Below are 23,734 nucleotides of genomic sequence, written 5' to 3'. Positions count from 1 at the left end.
CACTGCCATTACCCAAACCCACTGCCGGACCCAAACCACGCCAGGCCCCAACCCCACTGCCTGCCCCAACCCACTAACCCACTGCCAGGACCCAAACCCCTCTGCCAGGACCCAAACCCCACTGCCAGGACCCAACCCCACTGCCAGGACCCAACCCCTCTGCCAGGACCCAAACCCCAGCCAGACCCAAACCCCTGCCAGGACCCAAACCCCACTGCCAGGACCCAAACCCACTGCCAGGACCCAAACCCCTCTGCCAGGACCCAAACCCCTCTGCCGGGACCCAAACCCACTGCCAGGACCCAAACCCCTCTGCCGGGACCCAAACCCCTCTGCCGGGACCCAAACCCACTGCCAGGACCCAAACCCCTCTGCCATGACCCAAACCCACTGCCAGGACCCAAACCCACTGCCAGGACCCAAACCCCACTGCCAGGACCCAAACCCCTCTGCCAGGACCCAAACCCACTGCCAGGACCCAAACCCCACTGCCAGGACCCAAACCCCTCTGCCAGGACCCAAACCCCACTGCCAGGACCCAAACCCCACTGCCAGGACCCAAACCACCCCACTGCCAGGACCCAAACCCCACTGCCAGGCCCAAACCACTGTCAGACCCAAACCCCTCTGCCAGGACCCAACCCCACTGCCAGGACCCAAACCTTGCCAGGACCCAAACCCCACTGCCAGGACCCAAACCCCCTGCCAGGACCAAACCCCCTGCCAGGACCCAAACCCACTGCCAGGACCCAAACCCTCTGCCAGGACCCAAACCCCACTGCCAGGACCCAAACCCCACTGCCAGGACCCAACCCCTCTGCCAGGACCCAAACCCCTTGCCAGGACCCAAACCCCACTGCCAGGACCCAAACCCCTCTGCCAGGACCCAAACCCTCTGCCGGACCCAACCCTGCCAGGACCCAAACCCCACTGCCAGGACCCAAACCCCTCTGCCAGGACCCAAACCCCACTGCCAGGACCCAAACCCACTGTTAGGAATGTTCTGCTGCTCTGGAATGTTGCCCGGGGGTTGTTTATCCAAGCAGCTTTTTGATTGTTTTTAATTTTGTTTTTAATTTTGTTTTTATTTTTGTGTCTAATTTTGTTTTAATTGTCTTTAATTGTTTTTAATTCATGGTCAAGCCCAGCCCGCTGTGTCACTCTCTGAGTCTGGGGTTTATATATTCCTGTCATGCCTTTCTCTTTCTTTAGGATTTAGTTTGTCATTCCCTAAAATTTCATCTCATAGCATTTTATATAATCTCATATCATTTCCTATATTTAATAATTCATTTCATACAATTTCATATAATTTTATACCATCCTGTCATGTAATATAATATACTATAATATAATATAAAATAATATAATTCATATAATATAGTATAATTGTATACACAGTAATTGTTCAACTAATTGTCTTGCACACACTAATTGTTCAGCTAATTGTCTCACACACTAATTGTTCAGCTAATTGTCTTACACTTAATTGTGCAGCTAATTGTCTTACACACTACTGTTAAACTCATTGCCAATTGTTTAGCTAATTGTCTTACACACTAATTGTCCAACTAATTGTCTTGCATACTATTTATTCAACTGTCTTACACTAATTGTCTTGACACACACTAATTGTTCTACTAATTGTCTTACACACACTAATTGTCTTGCACACACTAATTGTATTACACTAATTGTCCACTTAATTGTATTGCCACCACTAATTGTCTCACCAACCGCTCATGTTCCACTGCTTGTCTTGCCCAGTGAAAGGCTTGGGGATCAGGGAGAGCAGTGGGCAGGGTGTGCGTTTGATTTGGGACGCACTGCGCCATTCCGTGCTGCGCTGAGGATCAGGGAGAGCAGTGGGCAGGGTGTGGTTGATTTTGGGAGCACTGAGCCATTCCTCGTGCTCTGGGATCAGGGAGAGCAGTGGGCAGGGCCTGGTTTGATTTTGGGAAGCACTGAGCCATTCCTGCTGCTCTGGGGATCAGGGAGAGCAGTGGGCAGGGTGTGGTTTGATTTTGGGAAGCACTGAGCCATTCCTGCTGCTCTGAGGGATCAGGGAGAGCAGTGGGCAGGGCCTGGTTTGATTTTGGGAAGGACTGAGCCATTCCTGCTGCTCTGAGGATCAGGGAGAGCAGTGGGCAGGGCCTGGTTTGATTTTGGGAAGCACTGAGCCATTCCTGCTGCTCTGGGGAACAGGGAGAGCAGTGGGCAGGGTGTGGTTTGATTTTGGGAAGGACTGAGCCATTCCTGCTGCTCTCAGTGATCAGGGAGAGCAGTGGGCAGGGTGTGGTTTGATTTTGGGAAGGACTGAGCCATTCCTGCTGCTTTGGGGATCAGGGAGAGCAGTGGGCAGGGCCTGGTTTGATTTTGGGAAGGACTGAGCCATTCCTGCTGCTCTGAGGGATCAGGGCAGGCCCTCCCAGGAGGGGAATCGGGGGAATCACAGAAATTCCCTCACTGGATTATTCTGGACTGTTCCAAAGTGCTGGGGTTGGACAGGGGACTGCAGTGACCCCAGCCCTGCTGCCCTGGGAATCTCAGATCCTGAGCCCTGAATCCCAGATCTCAAATCCCTAACCCTGAATCCCAAATCCTGAATCCCAGATCTCAAATCCTGAATCCCCAATTCCAGATCTCAAATCCCTAACCCTGAATCCCAGATCTCAAATCCTGAATCCCGAATCCCAGATCCCAAATCCTGAATCCCAGATCCCAGACCCCAAATCCTGAATCCTGAATCCCTAATCCCAAATCCTGAATCCCCAATCCCAGACCCCCAATCCCAAATCCCAGATCCCAAATCCTGAATCCCAGATCCCCGATCCCAGACCCCCAGTCCTGAATCCCAGATCCCAAATTCTGAATACCTGATCACAACTCCCTAATCGCCAATCCTGAATCCCCAACCCCAATCCCCAGACCCCCAATGCCCAAATCCCAGACCCCAAGTCCCTGATCCCCAATCCCCGATCCCAATTCCCTGATCCCCAATCCCAGACCCTAAATCCCCAATCCTGGCCCCCAAATCTCTGATCCCAAATCCCCATCCCAGACCCCAAATTCCCAGTTCCAGACTCCCAAATCTCAGACTCCAAATCCCAATCCCAGACCCAATTCCAGACCCCAAATCCCCATTCCCAGACGCCAAACCCCCAAACCCAGACCCCAAACCCCCGATCCCAGATCCCAATCCCTGATCCCACACCCCAAATCCCCATTCCCAGACCCCAATCCCTGATCCCAGACCCCAAACCCCCGATCCCACACCCCAGACCCCAATCCCAGACCCAAACCCCCATCCCCGACCCCAAACCCCCGATCCCACACCCCAGACCCCAATCCCAGACCCCAAACCCCCGATCCCACACCCCAGTCCCCAATCCCAGACCCAAACCCCGATCCCTGACCCCAAACTCCCAATCCCACACCCCAATCCCAGACCCCAGCTCCCAATCCCACATCCCCCCACAACCCCGATTCCACCCCGACCCCCAGACCCCCCCCATCCCAGACCCCACGACCCCACACCCCAATCCCAGACCCCAAACCCCCGTCCCAGACCCCAATCTCAGACCCCCAACACCCTGATCCCAGACCCAAACCCCCCGTCCCAGACCCCAGACCCCCAATCCATGCCCCCAGCCCCCGACCGCCAGCCCCCAGTGGGGGTCCCTGACCTGCTGGGGGAAGCAGGTGCGCACCGAGTGCTCGGTGTCTGTCCGAAGGAGGGCCCTCGAACACGGCCGTGGGCAACTTCAGCAACCTCCCGCAGAACTGCTCAAACTTGGGAACAGCAGCACCCGTGGGAATCTGAGATCTGAGAGAAAATATCTGTAAGGAAATACAATAAACCCCCATGAATACAGTACACCCCCAGGAATACCGTACAAACCCCCAGGAATACAATACACCCCCAGGAACACAGTACACCCCCAGGAATACATTACACCCCCAGGATACAATACACCCCAGGAACACAGTACAACCCCCATGGGATACATTACACCCCCCAGAACCGACATAGAACAACACACCCCCATGGAATCCAACATTCCAACCCCCCAGGTGAATACGTACACCCACATGCACACTACCCCCATGATACAATACACCCCATGGATACAATAAACCCCCATGGAATACAATACACCCCCATGAATACATACACACAGAAAATTACACAGTACACACCGCCAGGAAACACAGTACACCCCCATGAACCAGTTACAACCCCCATGGTACAATAAACCCCAGGGATACAGATAAACCCAACGAAACACAGAAATACACCCCCAGGACACATTACAAACCCCCATGCATACACCCCATGGATACCATACACCCCCAGGAATACAGTACCACCCCCAGGATCCAATACACCCCCATTAAAACAGTACACCCCCATGGATCACTAAACCCCCATGGATACAATACACCCCCAGGAACACAGTACACCCCCATGGATCAATCACCCCCCAGTACACATCCAAACCCCCTTGAATTCCGGGGTCACTGCAATGAAACACGTCCCTCGCGCCCCGAGGGCTTTCCCTGAGTCGGGCTCGCATTTGTCAGGTTCAGGGCTCCCAATCCCTCCCCTTCCTCCAGCCCATCCCATGGATCCCATCCCATCCCCCCCATGGATCCCATCCCACTCCCCTCATATCCACTCCCATGGATGCCAACCCTCCCATGGATCCCGTCCATCCCATGGATCCCATCCCATCCCATGGATCCCAACCCATCCAATCCCATGGATGCAATCCCATGGATGCCATCCCATCCCATGGATCCCATCCCATCCCATGGATCCCAACCCTTCCAATCCCATGGATGGCATCCCATCCCATGGATGCCATCCCACCCCATCCCATCCCATCCCATCCCATCCCATCCCATCCCATCCCATCCCATCCCATCCCATCCCATCCCATCCCAGTCCCATCCCTTCCCATTCCATCCCCTCCCATCCCATCCCATCCCATCCCATCCCATCCCCTCCCATCCCATCCCATCCCATCCCATCCCATCCCATCCCATCCCATCCCATCCTTACATACCATTATCCATCCCATGGATCCCGTCCCATTATCCCATCCCATCCCATCATCCCCCATCCCATCCCATTAATCCCCTCCATTATCCAATCCCATGGATCCCATCCCACCCCCCAGGGAGTGCAGGGGAAGTTCCTGCCCTGCACGCTGGGACCAGAGAGGGAGCAGAGCAGAACTCCAGGGTGGGACACCAGCTGGAAACTGAACCTTACCGAACCCCCAGGGTGGGACACAGCTGGAACTGAACCTACAGAACCCCCAGGGTGGAACACAGCTGGAACTGAACCTGACCCCCGGGGGAACAGCGCTGAACCTACAGAACCCCAGGGTGGGACACAGCTGGACTGAACCTACAGAACCCCCAGGTGGGACACAGCTGGAACTGAACCTACAGAACCCCCAGGGTGGGACACCAGCTGGAACTGAACCTACAGAACCCCCAGGGTGGACACAGCTTGAACCTGAACCTACAGAACAGAGCCCCCAGGGGGGGACACAGCGTGACACCTGAACCTACCAGAGCCCCCCAGTGTGGGACAACAGCTGGAACTGAACCTACAGAACCCCCAGGGTGGGACACAGCTGGAACTGAACCTACAGAACCCCCAGGGTGGGACACAGCTGGAACTGAACCTACAGAACCCCCAGGGTGGGACACAGCTGGAACTGAACCTACAGAACCCCCATGGTGGGACACAGCTGGAACCTGAACCTACAGAACCCCCAGAGTGGGACACAGCTGGAACTGAACATACAGAACCCTCAGGATGGGACACAGCTGGAACTGAACCTACGGAACCCCCAGGGTGGGACACAGCTGGAACTGAACCTACAGAACCCCCAGGGTGGGACACAGCTGGAACTGAACCTACAGAACCCCCAGGGTGGGACACAGCTGGAACTGAACCTACAGAACCCCAGGGTGGGACACAGCTGGAACTGAACCTACAGAACCCCCATGGTGGGACACAGCTGGAACTGAACCTACAGAACCCTCAGGGTGGGACACAGCTGGAACTGAACCTACAGAACCCCCAGGGTGGGACACAGCTGGATCATGAACCTACAGAACCCCCCGGGGTGGGACACAGCTGGAACTGAACCTACAGAACCCCCAGGGTGGGACACAGCTGGATCATGAACCTACAGAACCCCCCGGGGTGGGACACAGCTGGAACTGAACCTACAGAACCCCCAGGGGGGGACACAGCTGGATCATGAACCTACAGAACCCCCGGGGTGGGACACAGCTGGAACTGAACCTACAGAACCCCCAGGGGGGGACACAGCTGGATCCTGAACCTACAGAGACCCCAGAGGAGGCTCCAGGGTGGGTGGGACACGGCTGTGACAGTGCCAGAGCTGGCAGAGCTCCAGGGATTTGCACCCTGAGGGCACGGGGGATGACAGGGGCACGACAGCCCAGGATCCCTGGGGCTGGAACATCCCAGCTGTGCCCAATCCCCACCTTGTCCCCAGCCCAGGGCACTCTGTGCCACCTCCAGGTGACACCTGCAGGGATGGGCACTCCAAACCTCCCTGGGCAGCCCCTGCCAAGGCCTGAGCACCCTTCACAGGCAGAAATTCTTCCTGGTGTCCACCTGAGCCTGCCCTGGCCCAGCCTGAGGCCGTTTCCCCTTGTCCTGTCCCTGTCCCCTGGCAGCAGAGCCCGACCCCCCCTGGCTGTCCCCTCCTGTCAGGGAGTTGTGCAGAGCCACAGGGTCCCCCCTGAGCCTCCTTTTCTCCAGGCTGAGCCCCTTCCCAGCTCCCTCACCTCTCCTGGGGCCGTTCCTTCCCCTCCCTCAGCCCTCTGGCTCCATTCCCTTCCAGCCCCCACCCCTCCTGGGCCCATCCCTTCCCACTCCCTCAGCCTCCTGGGTCCATTCCCTTCCCCTCCCTACCCCTCCTGGGGCATCCTCCCGCTCCACCAGGAGCCACTGCAAGCACCGAGCTCATCCCCAGGCACTGCACAGCTGGGAGGGGAATCAGATCCCATTTGGGGTCTGAGAGTTTGGGAATGAGGAATTGTGCCCTGGCAGGGTGGGCAGGCCCTGGCACAGGGTGCCCAGAGCAGCTGGGGCTGCCCCTGGATCCCTGGCAGTGCCCAAGGCCAGGCTGGACACTGGGGCTGGGACAGTGGGAGGTGTCCCTGCCATGGCAGGGGTGGCACTGGGTGGCATTTATTGGGGTGGCATTTAATGGGGTGGGATTTAATAGGGTAGGATTTGATGGGGTGGGATTTAATGGGATGGGATTTAATGGAGTGGCATTTAATGGGGTGGCATTTATTGGGGTGGCATTTAATGGGGTGGCATTTAATGGGGTGGGATGTAATGGGGTGGCATTTAATGGGGTGGGAATTAATGGGGTGGGAATTAATGGGGTGGGAATTAATGGAGTGGGAATTAATGGGGTGGGATTTAATGGAGTGGCATTTAATGGAGTGGCATTTAATGGGGTGGGGCATTTACTGGGATGGCATTTACTGGGGTGGCATTTACTGGGGTGGCATTTACTGGGGTGGCATTTACTGGGGTGGCCTTTTATGAGGTGGGATTTAATGGGGTGGCATTTATTGGGGTGGCATTTACTGGGGTAGGATTTACTGGGGTGGCCTTTTATGAGGTGGGATTTAATGGGGTGGGATTTATTGGGGTGGCATTTAATGGGGTGCCATTTAAGGTCCCTTCCAGCCCAACCCTTCTGGCACTCTGAGGACATTTGTGATGAGAGGTGTTGACACTTTTTAATCAGCTCTGTGGGGACAAACGTGCTCCTGAGAGCCAAGAGGGGCTGAGCAGAAGTTCCCTGATGTTTGTAAGGAGGGAAGGAGAGGAGGGAGGTGCTGCAGGTGCCCCCCTCGCTGTCCCTGAGCCCTGGGGGTCCCTGGTCCCCTCCCCAGAGCCCCAACCCCAGCCCCAGGGGCAGGATTAGAGCACGACAGAAGGAGGATGTGACACAGAGCACAGAACTGTCCTGGGATGCAGAATCTCCCAGCAGAGCTCTCTCCCACAGCCAGCTGGGCCCTGAGGCACACCCAGAGCCTGGGGGGCTCCAGAGGGAGGATCCAAACACCACCTGCAGTTCCCCAGGATGTGACAGATCCCACATCCCCTCAGTGGCACTCAGCCCTCTCCGCTGTTATTTCAGGCACCATCAGAAATTAAACATCAAAAAGCCCATGCTGGCAGAAACACCCTTCATTTCAGGGATCAAAACCAGCCTCAGGAAAAGAGGCACTTTCAGAAAGGCACATTTGCAGTAAACTGGAGGAATCATCCCAATTTCCTGAAAGAATGAGCTCAGGAAGAATCCTGCAGTGCCTCAGCTAAGAGGGATAAATCTGCCTGGAATCTGCACCACTGAGTGAACAGAGCAGCTTGAACTGACTGTCTCTTGAATAATGTTATAAAATAAAGCAAATTAGGATAAATAGGGGGAAAAAAGAAAAAAAAAATGGTGGATTTGTGTATTTTAGAAAAATAAGCCAGCCAGAAAAATTAGACATAACCTAGAAACTGAATGTGGGGGGGAAAAAAAATCAGAATGAAAATGCACATAAAATGAAAACAGTGGGAACAACTAAAATTAGAGAGCCAAAATTCCAGAGTCCTAACCCACTCTGGAGCAGAACCCTCCTGCAGAGGAGCTGAAGGTCTGAAAGAACCTGGCAGGGTGGGAAGGGTGGGACACAACGGGGACAGGACACAATTGTATTTAAAATGGGCTGAAACCTCCCGGGTGTGCTCAGGGCATTAATTGTATTTAAAATGGGCTGAAACCTCCCGGGTGTGCTCAGGACATTAATTGTATTTAAAATGGGCTGAAACCTCCCGGGTGTGCTCAGGACATTAATTGTATTTAAAATGGGCTGAAACCTCCCGGGTGTGCTCAGGGCATTAATTGTATTTAAAATGGGCTGAAGCCTCCTGGGTGTGCTCAGGGCATTAATTGTATTTAAAATGGGCTGAAACCTCCTGGGTGTGCTCAGGGCATTAATTGTATTTAAAATGGGCTGAAACCTCCCGGGTGTGCTCAGGACATTAATTGTATTTAAAATGGGCTGAAACCTCCTGGGTGTGCTCAGGGCATTAATTGTATTTAAAATGGGCTGAAACCTCCTGGGTGTGCTCAGGACATTATTTGTATTTAAAATGGGCTGAAACCTCCCGGGTGTGCTCAGGGCATTAATTGTATTTAAAATGGGCTGAAACCTCCCGGGTGTGCTCAGGACATTAATTGTATTTAAAATGGGCTGAAACCTCCCGGGTGTGCTCAGGGCATTAATTGTATTTAAAATGGGCTGAAACCTCCTGGGTGTGCTCAGGGCATTAATTGTATTTAAAATGGGCTGAAACCTCCCGGGTGTGCTCAGGGCATTAATTGTATTTAAAATGGGCTGAAACCTCCTGGGTGTGAATTCCTCAGAGAGGAATTCAAGGTTTGGAAATCTGAAAATGAGAGAGGACAGCCCAGGCTGTGCCAAGGGGGAAATTAAAAACCTCCCTCCAAACCCCACCAATGTTTGTCCTGCAGGTAAAAAAGTGGGTTTGTTGTCAAAGTGGGAAACCTCCACCTGGGGAATGGGCAGTGAAACTGGAAATGCTGAAAAGCAGGATGGAATAAATAAAAATAAATAAATAAAAAGCAGGACGTCCTTTCAAAGGGCAGCTGGTGACAGGAGAGGGAACAGCCCCAGGCTGGGCCAGGGCAGGTTCAGGCTGGACATCAGGAGGGATTTCCCCATGGAAAGGGGGCTCAGGCACTGGGGGTTTGGAGTGCCCATCCCTGGAGGTGCCCCTGGATGTGGCACTCGGGGCTCTGGGGACAAGGAGGGCACTGGGCACAGCTGGGAGGGATTTTCCAGCCCTGCAAGGAGAGCACAGCCCAGGAAATTCCAGAGCCAGGGAAGGGCCCCAGCGAGGCTCCCCCAGTCCCTCTGTGCCAGGGGGACACCCTCAGGACACTGTCCTGTCCCCACCATGGGACCAGGGGATGAGAACACCTCAAACACTCCCAGGATTTGCAGGAGGCTGCTCAGGGAAGGGAGGCTGGGCTGGGATCCCTCTGGACAGGGGATTTCGGGGGTGAAGTGGGTCAGTCATCAGGGAGAGATGTGGGAAATGGGTTTGGAAAGAATAAAACAAGATGAGGCATTTGACAGAATTAGAGCAGGGGAAAAAAAAAACAAACATTGCAGCCAGACAATGTGGGGAAAAACCAGAGGAGATTGGTGGCAGAAGTGACAGCAGCACTGTGGGGCAAAAGCCAGCAAGATAAAAACATTCCTGAGGGATTGGAACCAGCTGGAAAGGAGGAACAGCTGGAAGGAGCAGCTGGAAGGGGAAGGAGCAGCTGGAAGGGAGAAGGAGCAGCTGGAAGGAGCAGCTGGAAGGGGAAGGAGCAGCTGGAAAGGGAAGGAGCAGCTGGAAGGAGAAAGGAACAGCTGGAAAGGGGAAAGAGCAGCTGGAAATGGAAGGAACAGCTGGAAGAGGAAGGAGCAGCTGGAAGGGGAAGGAGCAGCTGGAAGGAGAAGGAGCAGCTGGAAGGGAAAGGAGCTGCTGGAAAGGAAAGGAGAAGCTGGAAAGGAAAAGGAGAAGCTGGAAAGGGAGAAGGATTAGCTGGAAGGAACAGCTGGAAAGGGGAAGGAGAAGCTGGAAAGGGAAGGAGCAGCTGGAAGGAGAAGGAGCAGCTGGAAAGGGAGAAGGAGCAGCTGGAAAGGGAAGGAGCAGCTGGAAAGGGAAGGAACAGCTGGAAGAGGAAGGAGCAGCTGGAAGGAACAGCTGGAAAGGGGAAGGAGCTGCTGAAAGGAGCAGCTGGAAGGGGGAAGGATCAGCTCTTTTCAGCTCCCCATCTTGCTCAGGATGTCCCAGAACTCTTCCACCGCCAGCTTTCTCTCCATCTGGGGGAATCCTGCTCTGCCCAGGGATGTGACTGAGCCCAGGGGTCAGCAGGGCTCAGGGACAGGGCTGGGAGCAGCCTGGGACAGTGGGAGGTGTCCCAGGCCCCTTCCAAGCCAAACCATCCTGGGGTTCTACCTCAGCAGCTGGAATACAGAGGGAGAAGGTGCAGAGAGCCTCAGGAGATTGACAGGAGCCTCCAGCATCCCCAGAGCAGGGAAATGGGGACACCTGGGACATTCCCATTGGAAAATCTGCCCTCAAGTTCTCCTCAAGAGCTTAAATTGAAGGAATGGGCTTGGGAAGGCTCCTCAGTCCTGGCTTGGGATAACCAGGAGCTGGAACATGGAACAAAACATCCCTGGAGGTGTCCCAGGAGGGCTGGATGTGGCACCCAGTGCTCTGGGGACAATGTGGGCACAGCTTGGACTCGGTGGGCTGGGAGGGATTGTCCCACCTTAATGACTCTGGAATTCTGCCCAGCTCCAGCTGAGTGTAACAATCACAAATCAGCAAAATAAACCCTCCAGAACTGAACCCAACAACCAGGAAAGGAAAGGGTCCCTCAGGGCAGGGACTCCTGGGGAGTACTCACATCTGAGCTTGTCCAGGATCTTCCCCCCACACATGGTGGCCAGCATGGCTTTCACTGAGAACACAGTCAGCTTCCCATGGCCCTCACTGCGGGGAAAGGCACCTGTGAGAACTGCACAGCAGGGAAACAGCAGCCCCAGAGCCCAGAAACCATGGGGATAACAACCACAGCCACCCCAGAGCCCAGAAACCATGGGAATAATGGGAACTGCCACCCCAGAGCCCAGAAACCATGGGGATAATGGGAACAGCCACCCCAGAGCCCAGAAACCATGGGGATAACAACCACAGCCACCCCAGAGCCCAGAAACCATGGGAATAATGGGAACTGCCACCCCAGAGCCCAGAAACCATGGGGATAATGGGAACAGCCACCCCAGAGCCCAGAAACCATGGGAACAACAACCACAGCCACCCCAGAGCCCAGAAACCATGGGAATAATAAAAACACCACCCCAGAGCCCAGAAACCATGGGATAATGGGAACAGCCACCCCAAGCCCAGAACCATGGGAATAACAACCACAGCCACCCCAGAGCCCAGAAACCATGGGAATACTGGGAACAACCACCCCAGAGCCCAGAAACCATGGGAATAATAAAAACAGCCACCCCAGAGCCCAGAAACCATGGGAATAATAAAAACAGCCACCCCAGAGCCCAGAAACCATGGGAATAATAAAAACAGCCACCCCAGAGCCCAGAAACCATGGGAATAATAAAAAACAGCCACCCCAGAGCCCAGAACCATGGGAATAATAAAAACAGCCACCCCAGAGCCCAGAAACCATGGGAATAATGGGAACAGCCACCCCAGAGCCCAGAAACCATGGGAATAATAAAAACAGCCACCCCAGAGCCCAGAAACCATGGGAATAATAAAAACAGCCACCCCAGAGCCCAGAAACCATGGGAATAATGGGAACTGCCACCCCAGAGCCCAGAAACCATGGGAATAATAAAAACAGCCACCCCAGAGCCCAGAAACCATGGGAATAAAAACCACAGCCACCCCACAGCCCAGAAACCATGGGAATAATAAAAACAGCCACCCCAGAGCCCAGAAACCATGGGAATAATAAAAACAGCCACCCCAGAGCCCAGAAACCATGGGGATAATGGGAACAGCCACCCCAGAGCCCAGAAACCATGGAAATAACAACCACAGCCACCCCAGAGCCCAGAAACCATGGGAATAATAAAAACAGCCACCCCAGAGCCCAGAAACCATGGGAATAACAACCACAGCCACCCCACAGCCCAGAAACCATGGGAATAACAAAAACAGCCACCCCAGAGCCCAGAAACCATGGGAATAATAAAAACAGCCACCCCAGAGCCCAGAAACCATGGGAATAATAAAAACAGCCACCCCAGAGCCCAGAAATCATGGGAATAATAAAAACAGCCACCCCAGAGCCCAGAAACCATGGAAATAATGGGAACAGCCACCCCAGAGCCCAGAAACCATGGGAATAATAAAAACAGCCACCCCAGAGCCCAGAAACCATGGGAATAGTGGGAACAGCCACCCCAGAGCCCAGAAACCATGGGAATAATAAAAACAGCCACCCCAGAGCCCAGAAACCATGGGAACAACAACCACAGCCACCCCAGAGCCCAGAAACCATGGGAATAATAAAAACAGCCACCCCAGAGCCCCAGAAACCATGGGAACAACAACCACAGCCACCCCAGAGCCCAGAAACCATGGGAATAATAAAAACAGCCACCCCAGAGCCCAGAAACCATGGGAATAATAAAAACAGCCACCCCAGAGCCCAGAAACCATGGGAATAATAAAAACAGCCACCCCAGAGCCTAGAAACCATGGGAATAATGGGAACAGCCACCCCAGAGCCCAGAAACCATGGGAATAATAAAAACAGCAGTCCCAGAGCCCAGAAACCATGGGAATAATGGGAACAGCCACCCCAGAGCCCAGAAACCATGGGAATAATAAAAACAGCCACCCCAGAGCCCAGAAACCATGGAAATAACAACAACAGCCACCCCAGAGCCCAGAAACCATGGGAATAACAACAACAGCCACCCCAGAGCCCAGAAATAATGGAAATAATAAAAACAACCACCCCAGAGCCCAGAAACCATGGGAATAATGGGAACAGCCACCCCAGAGCCCAGAAACCATGGGAATAACAACAACAGCCACCCCAGAGCCCAGAAACCATGGGAATAATAAAAACAGCCACCCCAGAGCCCAGAAACCATGGGAATAATAAAAACAGCCACCCCAGAGCCTAGAAACCATGGGAATAATAAAAACAGCCACCCCAGAGCCCAGAAACCATGGGAATAACAACCACAGCCACCCCAGAGCCCAGAAACCATGGGAATAATAAAAAAAACCACCCCAGAGCCCAGAAACCATGGGAATAATAAAAAAAACCACCCCAGAGCCCAGAAACTGTGCCACAGCCCCAGTGCAGCATTGCAGCTGTGCCAGAGCAGGACCCCAGCTGTGCCAGGGCCCAAATTCCTCCTCAGGGCACCCAGCCAGGCAGAATTCCCAGGAAGGGCACCCGAGGCATTGCCAGAGCAGCTGGGGCTGCCCTGGATCCCTGGCAGTGCCCAAGGCCAGGCTGGACATGGGGACACCCTGGGGCAGTGGCAGTGTCCCTGCCATGGCAGGGTGGCACAGGATAACGGGCACAGTCCCTTCCCACCCAAACCAGTGCAGGATTCTGGGACTGTCCCTGCCAAGGGCAATGGTCAAGGTTCTGATGGTGCCAGCAGCACCCTCTGAGAGCACTCTGAGCGTGCCAGCAGGGAGGAGCATTTCTAGAAAGCTCGGCAGGCTGCCGTGCTGCTGAGCTCCTGGGGAGGGAGCTGAGCCCAGCCCAGCCCAGCCCTGCCTGAGCCCAGCCCAGCCCAGCCCTGCCCTGCCTGAGCCCAGCTCTGCCTGAGCCCAGCCTTGCCCAGCCCAGCCCAGCCCTGCCTAGCCCAGCCCTGCCCAGCCCTGCCTGAGCCCAGCTCTGCCTGAGCCCAGCCCTGCCTGAGCCCAGCCCAGCCCAGCCTGAGCCCTGCCCAGCCCTGCCTGAGCCCAGCCCAGCTCTGCCTGAGCCCAGCCTTGCCCTGCCTGAGCCCAGCTCTGCCTGAGCCCAGCCCTGCTTGAGCCCAGCCCAGCCCAGCCCAGCCCAGCTCTGCCTGAGCCCAGCCCTGCCTGAGCCCAGCCCTGCTTGAGCCCAGCTCAGATCTGCCTGAGCCCAGCCCAGCCCTGCCTGAGCCCAGCCCAGCCTGAGCCCTGCCCAGCCCTGCCTGAGCCCAGCCCAGCCCTGCCCGAGCCCAGCCCAGCTCTGCCTGAGCCCAGCCCAGCCTTGCCCAGCCCAGCTCTGCCTGAGCCCAGCCTTGCCCAGCCCAGCCCAGCCCAGCTCTGCCTGAGCCCAGCCCAGCCCAGCCCAGCCCAGCTCTGCCTGAGCCCAGCCCAGCCTTGCCCAGCCCAGCCCAGCCCAGCTCTGCCTGAGCCCAGCCCAGCCTTGCCCAGCCCAGCTCTGCCTGAGCCCAGCCTTGCCCAGCCCAGCCCAGCCCAGCTCTGCCTGAGCCCAGCCCAGCCCAGCTCTGCCTGAGCCCAGCCCAGCCCAGCCCAGCCCAGCTCTGCCTGAGCCCAGCCCTGCCTGAGCCCAGCCCAGCCTAGCTCTGCCTGAGCCCAGCCCAGCCCTGCCTGAGCCCAGCCCAGCTCTGCCTGAGCCCAGCTCTGCCTGAGCCCAGCTCTGCCCCATCCCTGCCCAGGCACAGCGAGGCACAGAGGAGCTGCTGCCCTGGGCTGGCACCCAGCTCCTGCCCCACCCTGGATCCAGCTGTTATCCCACCCTGGATCCAGCTGCTGCCCTCACCAGGATCCAGCTCCTGCCCCACCCTGGATCCAGCTGTTGCCCCACATTGGATCCAGCTCCTGCCCTCACCAGGATCCAGCTGTTATGCCACACTGGGATCCAGCTCCTGCCCCACACTGGATCCAGCTGCTGCTGCTGGAGGCCCAGACAAGGCAGAGCTCTCAGGGCTGGGGGAAGTGGGGAACAAAACCCAGCCCCAGTTCAAGCCTCCCTCTCCCGAGGCAGCTCCTCCAAACGTGGCCATTCCTGGGTTCAAATCCTGCAGTTTTTCCTGCGAGCTCTCTGACAGTAACCAGACCCTGAGCCAAGCTTTAAAACTGGTTCTAACTAACTTCAAAGCAGGCCTGGACAGACACTCTGCTGGCACAGACACTGCTCTGAGCCTGGGGCTGGTTTTATTTGTGCTCAGAGAGGCAGGGACTGTGCTCAAGGCTGGACTCCCTGGGGGACACAGCCAGCTGCCCTTTGGTGGCACTGAGCTTGTCCCACCAGGAGAGGATCAAAGGCTGGACACCACAAACAGAACAAAGTTTGGCACCCTCAGAGCTGGGCACAGCCCTGGGTAAATCCCCTCTGAGGGGCAGAAGCAGAAGGGGGATCCCACTGAAATAAAAAAAGCTGAATTGGGGAAAGGCAAGACCAAAAGTAGGAAAGGCCAAGGAGCGTTTCTTGGAAAGGAGCTGCAGCTCAGAGAACAGGGGGGCACAGCTGCTCAGGACAGCAGAGCAAACCCTGCAGGGAGAGGCTGGGAGGGAAACACAAAACTGGGCACAGGAGAGGCCTGGAGAGAACCCTGAGCCAGAAATGGGAATCAGATCTGTGGGGTCACAGCAGGCCAGAGGGGCTGAGACAAGACTGACTTGGAAAAGGGTCTTTGTGAGCAAGAGTCAACAAAACACATCCAAAGCACTGCTAAGCCCCCAGGAGGTTCCAGCAGAGCCTGAGCCCAGACCCAGCTCAGCTCAGAGCTGCCAGCACAGTCTGAGCCCAGACCCAGCTCAGCTCAGAGCTGCCAGCACAGTCTGAGCCCAGACCCAGCTCAGCTCAGAGCTGCCAGCACAGTCTGAGCCCAGACCCAGCTCAGAGCTCCCAGCACAGTCTGAGCCCAGACCCAGCTCAGCTCAGAGCTGCCAGCACAGTCTGAGCCCAGACCCAGCTCAGCTCAGAGCTCCCAGCACAGTCTGAGCCCAGACCCAGCTCAGAGCTCCCAGCACAGTCTGAGCCCAGACCCAGCTCAGAGCTCCCAGCACAGTCTGAGCCCAGACCCAGCTCAGCTCAGAGCTCCCAGCACAGTCTGAGCCCAGACCCAGCTCAGCTCAGAGCTCCCAGCACAGTCTGAGCCCAGACCCAGCTCAGCTCAGAGCTCCCAACATTACCCAGATCCCCTCCGAGGGCAGCCCTGGTACACTCCTGGGCACACTGCTGGGCACACTGGTGCTGCTGTGGCAGCCCTGGCACTGCCCAGGCAGGCAGGGCTGGCACACAGGGGGCACACTGGCCTGTCATAGGCTGCCAGGATGAAGTTGAGCAGCAGCCAGCTGCCCTGGCAGGCAGGGCTGGCACACAGGGGGCACACTGGCCTGTCACAGGCTGCCAGGATGAAGTTGAGCAGCAGGCTGCTGCCCTGGCAGGCAGGGCTGGCACACAGGGGGCACACTGGCCTGTCATAGGCTGCCAGGATGAAGTTGAGCAGCAGGCTGATGCCCAGGGCACACTCCTGCTGCCCTGGCAGGCAGGGCTGGCACACAGGGGGCACACTGGCCTGTCATAGGCTGCCAGGATGAAGTTGAGCAGCAGGCTGATGCCCAGGGCACACTCCTGCTGCCCAGGCAGGCAGGGCTGGCACACAGGGGGCACACTGGCCTGTCATAGGCTGCCAGGATGAAGTTGAGCAGCAGGCTGCTGCCCAGGCAGGCAGGGCTGGCACACAGGGGGCACACTGGCCTGTCATAGGCTGCCAGGATGAAGTTGAGCAGCAGGCTGATGCTCTGCTCCACGCTGATCTGGTGGCTGGAGGGCAGGCGCTTGTTGAGCTGGTAGTAGATGGAGGAGATGATGGTTTCCAGGCGGGACACGTTGATCTCCGTGCTGTGATCCAGGGTGTTGAGGCCGTTGTCTCTGAAGGCTTCAATCATGTTCCAGATATCCACGAGGTGAACTGGAAAACAAAGGAAAAACAGAATCACAGAATGGTGAGGCTGGAAGAGACCTCTGAGACCATCGAGTCCAACCTGTGCCCCAACACCTCAACCAGCCTGCAGCACCCAGGGCCATGGCCAGGCTGTTTTAAACACATCCAGAGATGGTGACTCCACCACCTCCCAGGGAAGAGCATTCCAGAAATTTACTATTCTTTTAGTGAAAAATTTATTCCTAATATCCAACCTACACTGTAAGAGCCTGAATGAGGGATGTGGGACTCCAGGCAGCTCTCCAAAATGCAGTTTATTGTGTACAAAATGCAGTTTATTGTGCACAAAATGCAGTTTATTGTGCACAAAATGCAGTTCATTACATCCAAGATGTCACAGCAACCCAGGGTCGTGGGTGACAGAGCTGTACCCACAGCTGGCAGCTCCAGCTGCAGGCAGGCCTGGAGTCCTGCATCCCTCATTCAGGCCCTTACTAATGGTGCCCCATACTGGGTGCCACTGTAAGGGCTGACATGAGAGATGTGGGACCCCAGGCAGCTTTTTAAAATGCTGTTTATTGCGTACAAAATGCAGTTTATTGTGCACAAAATGCAGTTTATTGTACCCAAGATGTCACAGCAGCCCAGGGCCGTGGGTGGCAGAGCTGTGCCCACAGCTCTCAGCTCCAGCTGCAGGCAGGCCTGGAGCCCCTTAGTTTAGGTTACATTGCATTATTTACTTTTCTTTGCTGAGCACCTTCCTACAGCAGAACCAATCTATACCTTAACTTTTACCTATGGCCTATCATAACTCCTGTAATTCCCACATCCATGGCACTGCTCTCCAGGCACTCACAGTCAGTCCATCACAGTGCTAGCCAGAAGTTGTTTTTCAGTTTTCTTGCAGTGGGAAATTCTGAGCCCTTTTTCCTCCTTGCCACATTTGTGCCTTGTTTGCCTGTGCTCTCTTTGTGCTGGGTAAAAACATCTTCTCTGGGGTGGGTTTATCCTTTGCTCTGAGCCATACAAAACCCCTTCTCACTAACACATCCTTTGCTCCTTGGTTAGCCAGTAAATCTGGCTCAGCAATTCTTTTCTTCTCTATCAAAACTTGCTTCCATCTCTGTTCCTTCTTCAGACTCCACATTCAAAAATCTTTCTGCCAAGCTCACACAGCTGTGAGACTTTCCTGTCAAACTTCCATCCTTCCCAACACAATCCCTTCCCTGCTGAAGCTGGAGGCTGTGTCCTCTGGTTCTGTCAGTGCTGCCTGGTGGAAGACACCAACCCCAGCTGTCTGCAGCCTCCCTTCAGGAAGGTGTGGAGAGCAGTAAGGGCACCCCTGAGCCTCCTCTTCTCTGGGCTGAACACCCCCAGCTCCATCAAACGTTCCTCAGGGTTGGTGTTCCCAGCCCCTGCCCAGCCTTGCTGCCTCCTCTGGACCTGCTCGAGCACCTCAACAATCTCAACAAAAACTTCTGCTCTGCAGGGCCTGCAAGGCCACCGAGGGCAGGGCACTGCCCGTGAACGGAGCTGGCTCCAGGAACAGCCCTGGGCACAGAGTGACAGGCTGAGCTCAGCAAGGGACACGGCAGGGCCCGGGGGGCTTCTACTGCTCCCTTCGACACCGGGGGCTGCGGGGTCTGAGGGACGAGGGGAGGGAGCAGAACTGGCTCCAAGTTCTCAGAAGGCGGATAAATTTATATTATGTCACATTATATTATGTTATGTTAGTTACCTTACGTTAGTTACGTTATGTTACATTATATTATATTGCATTATATTACGTTACGTTATGTTACGTTATGTTACGTTATGTTACGTTATGTTACGTTATATTATATTGCATCATATAATGTAATAATATATTATATTACATCATATCATATTATATCATATCATATTATATTATATCATACCATATCATATTATGTTGTTAAGTTATCTTATTTGCATTACATTATGTTATATTATGTTACGTTATATTACATTATATTACATTAATTATATTATATTATATTATATTATATTATATTATATTATATTATATTATATTATTTATATTATATTATATTATATTATATTATATTATATTATATTATATTATATTATATTATATTATAATACATTATATCATATTATGTTATATTATGTTATGTTATATTATGTTATATTATGTTATATTATGTTATATTATGTTATCATATTATACCATATCATATTACATTACATTATATCATATCAAATTATATTATATCATATCATGTTTGTTACATTATGTTAGTTACGTTACGTTGTATTACGTTACGTTACGTTACGTTACATTACGTTACATTACATTACATTACATTACATTGTATTATATTATATTATTACATTACATTACATTACATTACATTGCATTACATTACATTACATTACATTATATTGAAACACACCATAACGAAATGTAATGTAAGGAAATGTCAGGAAACATAACGAAACGTTGCCTCAAGAAACCTAACGAAACCTAATGTAACATAACAAAACTAAACCTAATGTCATGAAACGTCACAAAACGTAACATAACAAAACGTCAGGAAACCTAACAAAATATCACAAAACATAACAAAACAAAAGGGAATGAAACGAAACGTAACGAAACGTCAGGAAACATCTGGAAATGTAGCGAAATGAAAAGACACGAAACGTAATGAAACCTAAAATAACAAAATGGAACGTCACGGAACGAAATGTAACATAAGTAACATAAATAAAACGTAACGAAATGTAACCAAACGTCACAGAACGGATTGTAACAAAACGTGACAAAACATGACACGAGGAAACATAACAGAATGTAACATTGTGAAATGTAACAAAACAAAACATAAGTAACGTAAATGAAACATAACAAAATGTAACCAAACATCACAGAACGGAATGTAACAAAACATAACAAAACGTGACATCATGAAACGTAAGGAAACGTAACAAAAAATACCAAAATGCAACATAATGAAATGTAACAAAACGTAACGAAACGTAACGAAACCTAAAATAACGAAACGGAACGTCACGGAACGAAACGTAACATAACTAACATAAACAAAATGTAACGAAATGTAACCAAACGTCACAGAACAGAATGTAACAAAACGTGACAAAATGTAACACAAGGAAACTGTCGTGGTTTGAAAGGAAATGAAGTTTTTTGTGATGGTGTGGGCAATCCAATCAGTGTTCAGATTTAATATTGGCACCTGGTTTGTCCACTGAGGGCAGGATACGCCTCTGAGAACACAGGGGTTAAAAGCTGTGATCTCTGGGGGGAACTTCCTCTTGGAGTCCCGCTGGAGAGTGAGCAGACCCCCCCCCCTGCCCAGATCTGGCTGGGCAGGGGGGGAGGGGAGCCATGTGGCCGGAGAGAGAGGTAGGCCAGGCCTGGGCCCAAGGGTGGAGGAGAACATTGCAAGGGCTTCGGGCAGCCATCCTCCATTCCCCCCCCCCGCCCGGAGAGGGAGAGAGAGAGACAGGGCCGGTGCCTGTGGTGTCTGTGATAATGGCCCGGCGTGAAGGAGAAGGGGGGGGGTGCCCAGCAGGGCAGACAGGAGTGGGAGTTGACGAAGTAAACCGGCAGAGAGAGAGAGCTCGGGACTTTTAACCCCTCTGAGGAAGATGAGAACCTTGCAAAAGCTGAGTCCTCCTGAAGTTGATGAGATTGAGAAGCTGTTGAAATTGAGAAGATGTTAAGAAAATTCTAGGTGGGAGGAGATGATGGAGTGGCTTTGGGCTGGACTTTTCTTGTGTAGCCACGGCAGAACCACGGGTGTTTCTGTGCCACAGAGACTGCGTTCTAGGGGGAGGCGATGGCTCAGAGCCAAGAGAGTGCAGTGATGTGGAGGAGTGAACAGAGACGACGGGTGAGGAGGGTGTGGTGGTGCCCTCCACTTCGAAGAAGAGAAGAAGAAGAAGACGATCTCTGTTCAAGAGACCCCTCGGCCCCAGGGGGTGAAATTTGGGGGGGACAAGTGTCCCAGAAGGAGAAGGACTGTGCTCCCTTTGGAACTGGTCAAAGTATCCTTAAAATGAAAAACCCCAGAAGCAGCTCTGATCCATGTGCAGTGGTGAGAGCACTGGACATGGAAGGCGTGTGGCGCAAGAGGGACTTCTCTCTCCTCGAGAGACTGAGAATCGATTGTCTGAAGGGTGGCAATGAAATTGGAAATTTGGTGGGGGGAGGAGGAAGAATTTTGGAAGGTTTTCATCTTATGTTCTATTGTGTTTTGTGTGTCTTCCTTTGTAGTTGTAGGTTAATAAATGTTTTTTTTTTCCTTTTAACCTTAAGTTGGAGCCTGCTTTGCTCTGTCTCTGATCATATCTCACAGTAGGTGCCAGGGAAGTAGGTGTTCTCGTGGGGGCACTGGTATTGTGCCAGGCTTAAACCATGACAGAAACGTAACAAAAGGTAACATCATGAAACGTAACAAAACGTAACAAAACATAACGTAACGAAACGTAATGAAACGGAACATTACTGACATAAACAAAACATAACAAAATGTAACATCATGAAACGTAACAAAACATAAGTAACATAAACAAAACATAACAAAATGTAACCAAACGTCACAGAACGGAATGTAACGAAACGTGAGAAAACGTAACACAAGGAAACGTAACAAAAGGTAACATCATGAAACGTAACGAAACGTAACAAAACATAACAAAACGTAATGAAACGTAACGAAACGGAACATCACAGAACGAAACGGAACATAACTAACATAAACAAAACGTAACAAAATGTAACATCAAGAAACGTAACAAAACATAAGTAACATAAACGAAACATAACAAAATGTAACCAAACATCACAGAATGGAATGTAACAAAACGTAACGAAATGTGACATCATGAAACGTAACGAAACGTAACAAAAAATACCAAAATGTAACATAATGAAACAACAAAACGTAACGAAACGTAACGAAACCTAAAATAACGAAACGGAACGTCACGGAACGAAACGTAACATAACTAACATAAATGAAACATAATGAAATGTGATGAAATATCACAGAACGGAATGCAACAAAACGTGACAAAACGTAACATGATGAAACATAACAAAATGTAACATCATGAAACGGAACAAAACATAAGTAACATAAACAAAACATAACAAAATGTAACCAAACGTCACAGAACGGAATGTAACGAAACATAACGAAAAGTGACATCATGAAATGTAACGAAACGTAACAAAAAATACCAAAATGCAACATAATGAAACAACAAAACGTAACGAAACGTAACGAAACCTAAAATAATGAAACTGAATGTCACAGAACAAAACATAACATAACATAACATAAAGGAAACGTAACGAAATGTAACCAAACGTCACAGAACAAAATGAAACAAAACGTGACAAAACGTAACACGATGAAACAGAACAAAATGTAACATCATGAAACGTAACAAAACGTAACATAACAAACATAAATGAAACGTAATGAAATGTAACCAAACGTCACAGAACGGAATGTTAACGAAACGTAACCAAACGTGACATCATGAAACGTAACGAAACATAACAAAAAATACCGAAATGTAACATAATGAAACGTAACAAAATGTAACGAAACGTAACGAAACCTAAAATAACGAAACGGAACATCACGGAATGAAACGGAACATAACTAACATAAACGAAATGTAACGAAATGTAACCAAACGTCACAGAACAGAATGCAACAAAACGTGACAAAACGTAACACGAGGAAACGTAACAAAAGGTGACATCATGAAATGTAACAAAAGGTAACATAACAAACATAAATGAAACATAATGAAATGTAACCAAGCGTTACAGAACGGAATGCAACAAAACGTGACAAAACGTGACAAAACGTAACACGAGGAAACGTAACAAAAGGTAACATAACTAACATAAATGAAACATAATGAAATGTAACCAAACGTTACAGAACGGAATGTAACGAAACGTAATGAAATGTGACATCATGAAACGTAACGAAATGTAACAAAAAATACCAAAACGTAACATAATGAAACGTAACAAAACGTAATGAGACCTAACGTAACAAAACGTTACGCAATGTTACGCAACGTAACGAAATGTGATGAAACATAATGTTATGTAACAAAACGTGATGAAACCTAACGTAAGGAAATGTCACATAAC

At 51.9% G+C, this 23,734-nt stretch overlaps 1 protein-coding gene across 1 annotated transcript in view; it reads right to left on the bottom strand.

The window, feature by feature from the left end:
• Nucleotides 1-1,729: 1,729 nt before the first annotated feature.
• Nucleotides 1,730-23,734, bottom strand: part of LOC103824788 (dystrobrevin beta) — a 47,194-nt gene continuing 25,189 nt past the window's right edge. Inside the window, 6 exon segments of the mRNA XM_050971916.1 lie at nucleotides 1,730-1,774; nucleotides 3,687-3,722; nucleotides 3,724-3,808; nucleotides 3,810-3,840; nucleotides 11,562-11,647; nucleotides 17,358-17,571. Coding sequence (XP_050827873.1) covers nucleotides 1,730-1,774; nucleotides 3,687-3,722; nucleotides 3,724-3,808; nucleotides 3,810-3,840; nucleotides 11,562-11,647; nucleotides 17,358-17,571 — 497 coding nt within the window.

This window comes from Serinus canaria, chromosome 3 (assembly GCF_022539315.1).
Source record: "Serinus canaria isolate serCan28SL12 chromosome 3, serCan2020, whole genome shotgun sequence".
In the NCBI taxonomy this organism is placed as follows: Eukaryota; Metazoa; Chordata; class Aves; order Passeriformes; family Fringillidae; genus Serinus; species Serinus canaria.
The sequence above is the reverse complement of the archived record's forward strand: the minus strand, read 5'-3'. Positions and strand labels throughout refer to the sequence as shown.